The sequence below is a fragment of the Microchirus variegatus genome, assembly GCF_963457635.1.
Source record: "Microchirus variegatus genome assembly, chromosome: 5".
NCBI lineage: Eukaryota > Metazoa > Chordata > Actinopteri > Pleuronectiformes > Soleidae > Microchirus > Microchirus variegatus.
This window is the reverse complement of record NC_139806.1, coordinates 24,655,724-24,669,666: the sequence shown is the minus strand read 5'-3', so window position 1 is coordinate 24,669,666 and position 13,943 is coordinate 24,655,724. Positions and strand designations below refer to the sequence as shown.

Sequence of the window (13,943 nt, the reverse complement as noted above, 5' to 3'; positions counted from 1 at the left end):
ATTAAAGTTAAATGATCATTTATTTGGAGACTCAAAGAAAGACTTGGCAGTAAACAGACACTCATTAGGTGAAACAATGGCTGCAGACACTTTCACTGTAACAGTGGGAGGGTCCCTATTTGATAGGTAGACGCGGATCAAGGATCTTAGTCCCCACTTTGCTATTTCTTAAAAAAAAATTAAAAGCACATTTGAAGTAATAATATGGTAAAATACCTTTAAAGTCAATTTTCTATGCTTTTGTTTTTATTTAAAAATGACTATGTGTGATATTTCCCCTGGAGCTGCTGCTGTTTTCTCTGCAGGTCAAACCTGTTCACACAAACTGTGTGTAATGAGCTGCAGGTGTGTAATATTGATTGCTGTGTGTGTGTGAGGTGGATCCTGCGAGCTGATTGGTCCGACACAGGAGGTTCCAGTATAAGAGGGTGGATTCTCGCTGTGGTGGACTTCCACTCTCTGCCAGGAGATATGCTGTGTTGTGTTTTTTGTGTCCTTGTAGTTGGGGACAAGGGGAATCTCTTTCTTCATGTTGCGCTCATATTCTCCTGAGGCCTGTGTGTAGCAGTTTGCAAATGTGCATGATTCATTCTCACACAATAACACTGAGTGCATTGCATACACTAAGAATTTACTGCTTATGAGGAAGAATATTCTCTCCATCGTCTCCCTGTTAGCTCAGGGTCAGAGTTTGGTTTCAGGCTTTTATGTTATCTTTGGGTTTAAGAGCAGAATGAACTAAATGTTAGTACTTACAAATAGAACTATGTGTGTGGGTGTCGGTGGGTATTTGTTACCTCATTAGAATTTCATCTGGCATCAACACTGACCTTGTCAGGAACAATAATAATCCTCATGGGGACCAAAACCTGTGAGGCTTTCTAGCCGGCCTAATGAGGCCGGCTAGAAAGTCAATACAGTGTCCTAAGAAGAATAGCTGTGCAAGCCGGTGTGTGTGTGTGAGGGTCATTCATAAACCTCATGAAGCGAGGACATTTTGTGAAAGTGAGGATAATTTGGCCGGTCCTCGTTTTCCGTTACACCATAAAAGGGCTGGTTATTGGGTTAAGGCTTGGTTTTAGGGTTAGGGTTAGAATAAAGGTGATATTAGGGTTAGGAATGTGTGTGGTTGTGAGGGAGAGGGGAGAGAGTGTGGTGTGAGTTTACATGTTACCAGCTATTGATCATGTTATCAGCTATTACTCACGTTGTTTACTATGAGGACTCTCGTCCAATCGGCTCTTTCAGACAAACACAGCGTTCTCAGTGAGGACACACTCATTTAACCCTAAAGAGAACCAGTCGATGTCTAACCCCCAACCTCAACCTAACCACAATTCAAATCTCATTCCAAAACTTGTAACCAGTTCCTTAGAAATGAGGCTCTGCCTCATTTGGACCAGGTTTTTGACTACTGTTCCTGACAAAGTCAGTGTTTATGCCAGACAAGTGCTGACATTCAATGAACACCTCCATGACCCAGACCTTAACAACTAACCTCAAAACGAGCTTTGTAAAAAGCATTTGTCCCAAAGGTGACGTACACGCACGCGATTTCCAGAACTGTTTCTGCGTCTCGTCAACTGTCAATATTTGCTGTTGCTCAATTTCGATCTGTCACGGCAGAATAAAAGCATCTGCCTCTCAAACTCAGTCGCTGTGTCTCTCTGTCTCAAAACTACATATACATACACACAGGTGCACATGCTCTGTGGCCTCTCAGCTGAGCAAACAGTTAGTTGTTGTACTTTGGAGTGGTGGATCAGTTCGACCCGTCAGGAGCAGGCGAACGACTGATAGAGACAAGATGGCTGGCATATGTTTACTGGTCGTCTTTGCTGGTTTACTGCTGGAGGTGTGTGGACTGGCAGCTGAAACCCACATAGGTAAACAGCAGCAGAGCGCCGTTCCATTTAGGAGACAGGCTAAGGTCAGCGATGCATGTAATGCTGGTCGGATTGTTGACGATCAGGCCTGTACTCTGAGCCTGGAGCGCAGCACAAAAACATTTGTTGTAACTGTCGAACTGCAATTTCCACTGCTGTGGAGAACGGCGGATGCAATATGTTTGAATTAAATATGGGCGACAACTCATTTAGATGACCTTTTTAAAAGAGTGAAAACAATCTACATATTCATAGAAATTAGTCGGACCAGTTCTGCAACACAGACAGTTCTGTCTACATGCTCATAGACAAAGGGGAGAGGGAAACACTTTTAAGTGTATATTTATTGTCGTTGATTCAAAAATGCTGTTGTTTTGAGCACGAATAGATGGAAAGTTGACAAAGTGATGGTTTCCAAATATGCTTTTGATCAGAGAATCATAACGATTAGCATGTTTAGACAGAGGTTGAGTTGGACATAATCTCGCATAATTTGTCATACATATACGCAGATGTACAGCGCACCTGGAAAGTATTCACAGGGCTTCACGTTTTCCACATTTTGTTATGTTACAGCCTTATTCCAAAATGGAACTCAAACATTATCTACTGCTTTATCCTCCACCGGAGGGTTGAAGGGGGTGCTGTGCCTATCTCAGCTGACATAGGGCAATAGGCTATGTTAAGGGTACACCCTGGACAGCTCGCCAGTCCAAAATGGAGCTCCATAAGGACAATGTCAAAAAAAAAGAATTGACATAAAAAAACTAAGAAATCACATGTACATAAGTATTCACAGTCTTTGCCATGAAGCTCAAAATTGAGCTCAGGTACATTCTGTTTCCACTGATCATCCTTGAGATGTTTCTGCAGTTTAATTGGAGTCCACCTGTGGTAAATTCAGCTGATTAGACATGATTTGGAAAGGCCCACACCTGTCTATATTAGTTCCAGTTGACAGTGCATGTCAAAGCACAAACCAAGCATGAAGTCATAGACCTCTGAAACAGGATTGTCTCGAGGCACAAATCTGGGGAACAGGGTTTCAGAAAAGTTTCTGCTGCTTTGAAGGTCCCAATGAGCACAGTGGCCTCCATCATCCGGAAGTGGAAGAAGTTCGGAACCACCAGGACTCTTCCTAGAGCTGGCCGGCCATCTAAACTGAGAGATTAGGGGAGTCGGGGAGGTGGCCAAGAACCTGATGGTCAGAGCTCCAGAGTTCCTTTGTGGAGAGAGGAGAACCTTCCAGAAGGACAACCATCTCTGCAGCAATCCACCAATCAGGCCTGTATGGTAGAGTGGCCAGATGGAAGCCACACCTTAGTAAAAGGCACATGGCAGCCCGTCTGGAGTTTGCCAAACGCCACCTGAAGGACTCTCAGACCATGAGAAACAAAATGCTCTGCTCTGATGAGACAAAGATTGAATTCCAGGCGTTATGTTTGGAGGAAACCAGGCACCGCTCATCACCACGCCCATACCATCCCTACATTGAAGCATGGTGGTGGCAGCTTCATGCTGGGGGGTTTTTCAGCAGCAGGAACTGGGAGACTAGACAGGACAGAGGGAAAGATAATGCAATGTACAGACCCATCCATCCATCCATTTTCTAGCACTTTATCCTCCACCGGAGGGTTGCAGGGGGTGCTGGGCCTATCTCAGCTGACATAGGGTGATAGGCAGGGTACACCCTGGACAGGACCACATATAGAGACAACCATTCACTTACACTCTTACGGTCAATTTAGAGTGAACAATTCACCAAATGTGCAGACAAATCCTGGATGAAAACCTGCTCCAGAGCACACTTGATCTCAGACTGGGGCGACAGTTTTGAATGTCCTTGAGTGGCCCAGCCAGAGCCCAGACTTGAATCTGTTTGAACATCTCTGGAGAGATCTGAAAATGGCTGTGCACGGACGCTTCCCATCCAACCTGAGGGAGCTTGAGAGGTGCTGCAAAGAGGAATGGGCAAAAACTGCCCAAAGATAGGTGTGCCAAACCTGTGGCATCATATTCAAAAAGACTAGAGGCTGCGATTGCTGCCAAAGGTGCATCAACAAAGTATTGAGCAAGGACTGGGAATACTTACAGTATGTGCAAGGGATTCCTCAGTCAAGGTAAAAAAAAATGTTCACATTGTCATTATGGGGTGTTGTGTGTAGAATTTTGAGGAATTGGAATAAGGCTTTCACATAGCAAAATGTGGAAAAGGTGAAGTGCTGTGAATACTTTCCGGATGCACTGTAGCCTTTGCAGTTAGGTCAGCGCACACTGCTGTAGATTAAAACCAAAGCTTCCTCTTTTACGTCCACAGGAGCCGTGTTTTTGACGCAGCAGACCGCACACGCGGTGCTGCTGCGTCAGCGCAGGTACAACAGTGGCCATCTTGAAGAATTGCAGAAGGACAATCTGGAGCGGGAGTGTAAAGAGGAAACTTGCACAATGGAGGAGGCCAGGGAAGTGTTTGAGAACGATGAGAAAACTGTAGGTTTTACAAACACACAAATAAACCATTTCCTTCCTTTAATCACTGAAAAGTCTTTAAAACCGAACAAAGTTTATCATTAACTTGTGTGTGTTATTATTCAGATGGAATTCTGGGCTAGTTACGTTGGTAAGTCAAGAGAATGACAACTTCTCATTGACATTAGAGTATGCAATCACCGTTAATACTCTGCATGTGTGTGTAGATGGTGATCAGTGTAAGCCGCCGCCCTGTCAGAATGACGGTGTGTGTGAAGATGGAGTTGGTACTCATGTTTGCTGGTGCAAACCAAACTTTGGTGGCAAGAACTGTGAGATTGGTGAGGGTTACAAACACCCAGAGTGCAAAAAATGATATACAGTCAATGGTGTTAAGATAACAACTCCTAAAAGAAAAATCAGAAACATTCCGTTTTCCTGCCTGTTTCCAGAGGTGACCAAGCAGTGTTCGGTCAACAACGGCGGCTGCTCACATTTCTGCGTGATGAGAGCGGAGCGGCCTGTGTGCCAGTGTGCAGCCGGGTACAAACTGGGCCCAGACAAAAGGAGCTGTGTACCAACAGGTAAAATAACACTGATGATAAACCTCACACACCATGTAGAGGTTTTGTTATTTTCATCACAGATTCCTTCTGCTCATTATTTTGCATATCAAACAGCGGAATTTAAAACCATGTACTGCATACTAAACAGGAGCTGCAGAATAAACACACATGCACAGTGCCGAAAGCAAATCTCACCGTGAAACGTTTACATGCTAATTTCAACCTGCATCCTTTGATGGTGAACCCTGCATGTGAGACGACCAGATCTTTAACATGAGGCAGGCTGTTGAGACAGCAATGAGACAGAAAGCTGGAATCATCTTTCGTCCCTTTGCTGCGCATTAGGACGGACTCATAAACTGTGTGTTGCTGTTTATTCCTGTCAGAGGAAGTATATCATTTACAGTTATCACTGGAAGCTGGGGTACTAATTGAGAACCACCGCACAAGATCCCAAAACAGAGGCGACCAATACTTAATATGGGTTGTTTCAACAGATTTTGTGGGAAAAAGCATTAGTTTAATTTGCTTATGTCAAAGAGCGCATCTCACACAGGAACCAGGGTCTGCAAAACCCATCCATCCATCTTCTACAGCTTTATCCTCCGCATGAGGGTTGTGGGGGGTGCCGTGCCAATCTCAGCTGACATAGGGCGATAGGCGTCCCTGGACAGATCAACAGTCCATCACATGGCCACATAGAGACAAACAGCCATCCATTCTCATATTCACACCTACGGTCAATTTAGAATGTCCACTTAAACCCCATATTGCATGTTTTTGGACTGTGGGAGGAACCCGGAAAAGCCGGAGAAAACCCACACACAGAGAGAACATGCAAACTCCATGAATTTTCAGCAAAATTACTATTATTATTCAGCTTCCGTTTGGTCTTCTTGGACATAAACGATGTGACATTATTTGTATGGTGCGTCCTTTATCTGAAAACGGGCTCTGTGAAGCAATACTATCAGACTTGACTGAGGGAGCATTCGCGTGTATACACAGCCGGGCAGGCACCGCCAACATTTTTCTGTGAGTTATTGAATTTCTGTTTTCAGTCATAATCCAATCTATTTGCAGCTGCCTCACTTTACCGGCACAATTTTTCTATTGTCTATCTTGACATAAAACAAATCACTTCCTGTGTGCAGAGCAGGAATGTTGCCAGGCGACACAAAACCTAAACACTGCTATATTAACAAACATAGTCATATGTAGAGCTGATAAGATGTGGACTCGTTTGACAATGGCTTGAATGTAACAGCAATTTGTTTACATTTAATAACATTATAAGTAACCAGGAACCAGGTTTTTTTTAAATATATGCTTATCTACTACTACTCTAAATTGAAATTAAACAAACTAGTGCAGTTATGCGAAGTACATTTCTTCCCAACCATGTTGTTGATGTACTCCCCTGCACATAGCTGGGCAAACAAAATTTAAATTGGGTTCTCTTAAAACTGTCACTGCTGTATATTATGTTAATCAGCTGCTTTCTTGATCCCCCTCTCAGCCGGTTGCTTGATTTGCCGACCCCGCAACAAGCCTGGTTAGATACATAAATGCCAGCCTAAATATATCAAACGCTGAGCCAGAGCCCATTCGTTTTCTTTATATCTACATAAATTTGTCAGCTTGTGATCTACATGCTTCATAGCGATACCTGGCAAGAGGTCAAACATTACATTCTGATGGAAGTTTTACAGATTAAAGTGAGTGGAAAAAACACAAGACTGGGATTCCAGGAATAAAGCTATGAAACCTGGCTATTATAAGTATTTTCATCATTTTATCATCCATTTTCTGCACAGAGACATTCAGCTGTGGTCAGGTGATCTTGGTGTCCAAATCCAAATCCACCACCAGGTTGCTCTTGACGCCACGATCGTCAAACCAGACGGGAGCCAACGTCAGCTCCAACGCCAGTGACGCTCTACACGACGTCTTCTACGACGACAGTATCGCACAGTACTATGATTATGACGACCTCGCTGTAAATGACTCTGCTTTGACTGACGTCCCTGAGGCCTCAGTAATAGAAATTCGCTCATTTCAGTCGGACTCGAGCTCCTCTTTAAATCCCATGAACAGCAGTGAGCGGAATGGAAAGACCGATCTTCATTCCTGGGCTTTCTTCCCGACTCAACCGTCCATCACAGCAGAAGAAAACACTGACCAGAGGATCGTGGGAGGCGATGAGGCCATTCCTGGAGAGATACCATGGCAGGTTGGGGGTCGTACCTATGTTCCTTGGGTCCTATTTTCCCCGGGTCCTATGTTCCCCGATCGGGGAGCATCGGACCTTTTTTTTAAAAAAGGGTCCTATGTTCCCCACTTTGTGGAAGCCTGGGTGTGGAGCTCCAGAGTAAAGGGTTAGGGTTAGGGTAGGGTTAAGGTTAGGGTTAGGGTTAGGGTTGGGGTTCGGGTTGGGGTTAGGAGTTAAAAAGATAAAACTTAGATAGCACTGGCCTACTGATCCGGTTGGTGGTGGAGGTCCAGTCCAGGGTCAGCGGACGGGACCAGGGTGTGATCCCCAGGCAGAGTTCTGGGCAGGAAAGAGGGGGCCCACTGTGGAGATGAGTTAATTTAAAATCCAATAAAATTGTACTGTGGAGATCTGGAGTTGAAGCCGGGTCGCCGGTGGGGGGGTGTGTGTGTGTGTAAGTTTGTAAAATATTTAAGAGATTAAAATTGATATTTTAAAATGTCTAAGAAGCTTGGTGGGCAGTTAAAAGATAAATAGAGTTAGGGTCCATGATTGTGGATCATGAACAAAGTAAAAAAGAATGGAATGTGTGTCTGGTTGTGTATGAAAGTAGTCCTGTAATTTGATGCGTCTGTGGTAGTTGTGAAGGTCCCTTTGAAGTTCCTCCCAGTCATGAGTTGTTGGTCGGGGGATGAAGGAGAGCCCCCTCTCCAGCAGGGTAAGTTGTGCCTGTGTTGGGGTGAAGAGTGTAGAGAGGTTACAGATATTGGATGGTGAATTCCACCCCAGGTCTGGGTGTGTGACTGAGGTCTGAGGTGGGACGGAAGTCGGTGGGAGTGATGTCAGTTGTGGGTTGTGAGTCAGGTCGTTCTTGGAAGTGATTATAAATTTAATTGTGCACACCAGTTGTTAAAAATAAGCTGAGCTGTGGTAGAAGTCCAATGAATGTTGTCCTTTTCTATGTGGAAGGTGTCGTGGGGTATTTCGGTGAGAAATGGGTAGTGTGTGACCATGGTGTTGTTGATTATAGTGAGGTTGTTCTGTTGTGTCGGAGTGAGATGAGGTGAGAAATTATTACCCGGGGCTGGGTAATGTCTTTTCTGCTATATCTGCTATTTTCTGAAAATGATAAGTGTTAGCACCGGGGTAGCTGTCAAGTTGGATGAGTGGGTTATTGTGAGCCGGGATGCGGTTGACATTGGAGTCACCGAGTACCAGGATTGGTCTTCTGGGTTTGAAGAACCAATCCTGGATTTTGTAGTTGGGGCGTGCAATATGATAGGTGGGTCTCTGAAGAGATGAGCCGGAGGGTACTGGGGTGAGGGGGAAGAGTGGGTTATCTAGCAGTGAGGTGGGATTCGTAAGTGGTGAGGAAGGTGGATTTGACAAAGGAGTTGGGGTGAGAGGAGGGGGGGAGGATTGTGCAGGGGGCGTAGATGGTGAAGTGGTGAGGTGTCTAGGGGGTGGAGATGGGCTGGCGTCGGGGACCAGCCCATCAGGCAGCGCGACCCCACCTGGTTGTGGAGATGAGGGCTCAGTGAGGTTTACTTGGTCTGAATTGACCTTGACGGACCTCGTTCTCATCGTTGCCCTCTCCACTTTTTTGGGGGGAGGTGGGGGTAGCTGCACCGCCGGGTGGTCCGGGACGTCAGCACCATCATCCGTCTGGGAAGGAAAGGGAGAGATATTATCTGGAATTACAGTAGAAACATTGGTGGTGCTGTTGAGGGAGACAGAAAGTAATTCGGGGGTGTGGGGGGATCTCTTATCTGCATGGTGGGGGGTGTGTTTTTCAGCTATAACCAACGTTTTTCTCACGGGTGGGGCATGAATGAGGGTGGACTGTAAGGTCAAAGGCTCAGGGTGGGTCGTTGTTGGTGGGGTGATGGAAAGAATGGGTGACAGGGGTGAGGCGGGGGCTATGGTCCGGGTATCTGTTTTTACGGGTATGTGGCCCCAGGTGACCTTTTTCGTCCTCTGGGGAAGTGGGGTGGAGGTGGAGGGTACTATGTTGTACGGAGGAATGGGTTCTGGTCTGGAGGTGCTGCTAGTCTGGGGGATGGGGGGTGGTCGGAAGTTGGGGAGAGGCTGATGGGTGACTCGGTGCTCCAATGACGGTGTGGATCTGATTGGTCCTGTACGTCTCGCTGGCCTCTGGACTGGAGCACTGGAGGAGGGAAAGAAATCGGTGGGGGGTCCGGGGTTGCTGTTGGGGGAGTTGGAACCCTTTTTTTAGAGAAAGGGTCCTATGTTCCCCGGTCTCATACAAAGCGGGGAATATAGGACCTTTTGGGTGAACAGCGGGGAACATAGGACCCTTTCTCTAAAAAAGGGTCCTATGTTCCCCGGTCAATTACAAAGCGGGGAGCATAGATATGGTCCCGCAGGTTGTGTGGGATTTTAAAACACAGTTTTGCTTCAGAACGCTGAAAGAGACCAAGCATATTATGTGGATGTCTGTGTGTCTGTCTGCAGGTGGCCTTGATGTTTCACTCCCCTACTCTTGGGAGAGCACAGTCCTTCTGTGGAGGATCTCTGCTCAGTGAATGGTGGGTCATCACCGCTGCTCACTGCCTGGTGCTGGGTGAAGTTCCTATCCGAGGTTTCTTCGTCAGAGTGGGTAGGGAAAATAAAATATATTATCTACAAGTTTGTCTCAGCTTATCTGAAATTGAACAACTATTGCTTCTAAGATACAGCATTTCTATCCTCTCAAAGGCCATAGATACAAAATAATAACTTGCACATGCATGAGGTGGCCGAGGATGGACTCTGCTCTTATCAAAGCTTCCTGCGGTAATCATCCTGTGGTAATTCAGTTGCCAGCAGGGACTGTTTATTCTTGAGTCAGCATCCCCAAGGTATTAAACAAGACAACCAAGCAGTAAACCTGAGCGAAATTCATCGATTTATTCAGAGCAGTAGTTCCGTTTGCCACTATTGCATAGTAATAAAACTTAAGTTCAGAAAAAACAACAGCTAATTGGATTTTAACTGATACATCAAGCAAGCTGAACAGAATCAAAGATTATGTAATGTAATGTACAGACTGTGAAAATGTCCCCAACCAGTACAATTTGGCAAGTCATTTATTTAAAATGTTAAAGATTATCCAGTTTCATTAAATTGGATTTATGTCAAATAGTGTATGTGAAACTGTAGCCGTGAATGTTTAAAATAGTTGCACAATTGGAGAACATTGATTGTCAGGTTCCCTTCTCGAGAAAGAAGTGTCGTCGCCCCCTGGTGGCTTTTGAATGTATTTTCAATTCCTGTTTGTTCAAGTGGACCCATCTATTGACACTTTTCCACTACATGGTCGCCTCGTCTCGGCACGGCGCAAACTCTGTACGCTTTGGTTGGTTTTCCATGACAATACAATACCTCCTCAAAATGGGGGAGTCATCATGACTCGTCATGACCAAGTATCGGCTCAGCTCGCTTGGAACTCCGTCAGAGCAGGTACTAAAAAATATACCAGGTACTCTCGTGAATGGAAAAGCAAAATGCCGTGCCGAGGGGAGTCGAGTCTCGCTGTTGGAAAAGCGCAATAAGTTACTGGCGAAATCACTTCCTGTGAACAGCAGCAGAATGTCACTGGGTGACACGACATTTGAATGCTGCTATACAGATCGACTGATGCAGTAAATATATGAATCTGTGCTTGCAGGTGAACATGATGTGGAAAAGGACGAGGGCTCAGAGCAAGACCGTTTGGTGGTAGAGCAGCATTTGCACCCAATTTATAATCATAAGAAGTCCCCATACAACCATGACATTGCACTGCTGAAGCTCGCCAGTCCAGTGGAACTGTCCAACCGGCGGCGTCCGATCTGCCTTGGCCACAAAGAATTTACAGAGACCATACTGAGGGAGGCCAGTGGCTCCCTGGTGAGTGGCTGGGGACGACAGAAGTTCCTTGGTATCGAGGCCACCAAGCTTCAGAAGCTGGAGGTGCCCTATGTGGAACGAACCCAGTGCAAACAGAGCAGCAGGGACCACATCACGCGATTCATGTTCTGCGCTGGCTATGAAAATACAGAGAAGGATTCATGCCAGGGGGACAGCGGGGGCCCACATGCCACCAAGTTCAAGGGCACTTGGTTCCTGACAGGTATCGTCAGCTGGGGTGAGGAATGTGCCAAGGATGGAAAGTTTGGCATCTACACTCGGGTCTCTCGGTATTACACATGGATCAGTAACAAAACAGGGATTCGAATTGCTTAAAAAGCCACAGCTGCCAGTCAACTGCTGAGGAAGTCGAAGATTTTCTTCTGTTGCGTCAGGTGGTCATGTTAGTTCGAGAATTCCGATAAAATCCACTCAAAATAATTGCAAATCTCTGTTTAAATGTTGCAAAAATAAAATTTTAAAGCTCCTCTGAATATTTTGTCTTCTCATGTTTGAAGTGGAGCAATGATACATTGATATTTTCAAGATAAATATTAACATTTGGAGGTTGATGGCACCTTGTTAGGGCGAAATAGGTGTGTGCATCAACTGCAAACCCTATGTTTTATGACTTGTTTGCCTTCTGTTTTCATTCTCCTGAAAACCATGCATCTCCCTTGTTCCTTAAATAAACAATATTCAATATAATACATGCAGTAATCAATCATTGTGTCTCAAAGTGTGCACCACTTAAGCTTAAAAGGCCTCTTTCACAGCAGACTTGGTGTGATCTTGCTCTATGTAAGTGTATTAGTATCTGATGTCAGGAAGTAAAAAGTGTAATTTTTATTATATATATGATAATTATTTCATGCAATATCTAATTGTATTCATATATATGTCAAAAACATACATTAATTCCTTTCCTTTCATGACTTAATCAGAGATTGTTATGGTTCAATACACCATAACCTTTACTAATCTGAATTAAGCTGTCCTTGCAATTAACCTATAGTTAAGTTAAGGAGGTGTCAATCATGTGCAATCTGCACATGCAATCATAGTCCCCACAGGATGTTGAATAATCAGGCAACATTAGTCAGAGAAAGAAATCTTAGATGAACCACAGATGTGCAGAGGATTGAACAGAAAGACAAAAAGAAATCGCATCATTTTGGTTTATTGAAATTAAACAATTCTGTGCTTTTATTTTGTAAAATAATCATATAGTACATTGTGCGGTATCATACAGGCTCCGGCGATCGATGGTTCAAAATATCAAAAAGGTGCAAAAGGCAGCAAATGTTACAGCGGCACGCATCAAACCAAAGTGATGCCAATGGAAATAAAAATAAATGAAAACGACTCACTGTTAAATTCACCTTATCTGAACAGTTATGCTTTGAAGTGACTATAATGTTGACACTGTGTGAGTGAAATCTGTAGCAAACTAATGCACGGTTAATTGTCAACTGACAGACAACAGTTAAGTTCTACGTATTTGCACTTTACTGTAAGTTTGATCTAAAGGCGTAAAGGAGTATTTACGACACACTGTTTTCAAAACCACCACTTTTATACTATAGTTTAAAAGCTTTATAAATACCTTTTTTTACAATGTAAAGCCAGAGAGGGCACTTTTAAGACCTGACTATATTCAGCCCCTCAAATCTTGGTGTAACTCACACTGTAACTGTATTATTATTTCAGTAGTTCTAAGTCTATCCTACTCTAAGGGTGAATTCCTTGCTTAACCCTCAATCTCAAAAATGCGTGCTCCCTCTAGTGCAAGTGCTGTCCCGATTCTCAGAAAAATTAAGTTGAGGGGCAAGTTTAAGGGCTGTATCGCCCTCAATATTGAGATTTTCCAAGACCACCCTTGGGAGCAAGGGCTACCCAGAATGCATTGCGTGTTTTCACATAAGAAATATGGCGTTGAAAGCAGCGAAGCGAGTACGCTACAAATTAAGTATTTTCTTTGTTAATAGAGATATAAAAATGATGAAAACCATTGTATTATCTTAGTTTAGGCCCATATTATGGATTACTGACGTCATTGTTGCGGAACATTTATTTTTATTTTACAATCTTACGATCTAGCCGGCCGGTGCGCACACGCGACCGTTTGCTATCGTTTACCCTTCAATAAGTCGTGGTGTGTGGTAACTGTCAGCTGAATATGTCCGTGGTTGTGGTATTTGTATGAGTATCATCTTATAACTAACTGACAACCTAATAACTTGACTGAAATAAAATAATAAATACATAATCCTGACGTAAATGTGTTCTTCTTCTACTTCCTTTTTGGAGTTGACAGACTGGACGCAGCTTTCGCGTTATTCTGCCCCCTACAGTCTGAAGACGTATCTGCATTTAAGGGGTGTCCCATTTCTAAGTGACAAAATAACCCTCAACACTTGGTTTTGAGGGCCAGTTAAGATTAAGGGTTGAGCTTGAGGGTTAAGATTGAGGGTTAAGATAGGAATTGGAATTGGCCCTTACTCTGCAGTTACTGAGCATAGTTTTCCCGTCGATGTAAATGAGCAGCGTGATAGACAGCAGTGGGCGTTTTCAGGAATTTGTCCATGCAGAGCAGCAAACTAAGAGAAACACGTCATCATAACAGTGGGCAACTACAACAAAGGCACCGGTCAAAGCTCAAAGGTGCAAAACACAAAGAACGCATTTTCAGTAGCAGCTGTTTTACAGGTAGTATGACACAAATGAAAGATTAAATATGAAATACCTGCATATTCAAGCGATTTTCTCAGACCCTGATAGCTCATGTTGAGGAAGTGAAACATTTCCACTTGTCATAACAGGAGAAGCAAATGTGCAAATATTAACACTTACAATTCCTCATTGAGCCGTAATGCAAAAATCCAACTGATAAGGTGATGTGCATCCCTCACAGAGCAAAAC

The 13,943-nt window shown here is 44.2% G+C and overlaps 1 protein-coding gene across 1 annotated transcript; it reads left to right on the top strand.

Moving 5' to 3' along the window:
• Positions 1-1,807: 1,807 nt before the first annotated feature.
• f9b (coagulation factor IXb) lies at positions 1,808-11,357 on the top strand (the record flags this gene model as incomplete). The annotated part of the gene is made up of 8 exons (XM_083889649.1): positions 1,808-1,886; positions 4,204-4,373; positions 4,479-4,503; positions 4,580-4,693; positions 4,805-4,936; positions 6,736-7,151; positions 9,606-9,750; positions 10,801-11,357. 8 exons carry the CDS (start codon positions 1,808-1,810, stop codon positions 11,355-11,357), a joined length of 1,638 nt encoding a protein of 545 aa, XP_083745775.1.
• Positions 11,358-13,943: the final 2,586 nt, after the last annotated feature.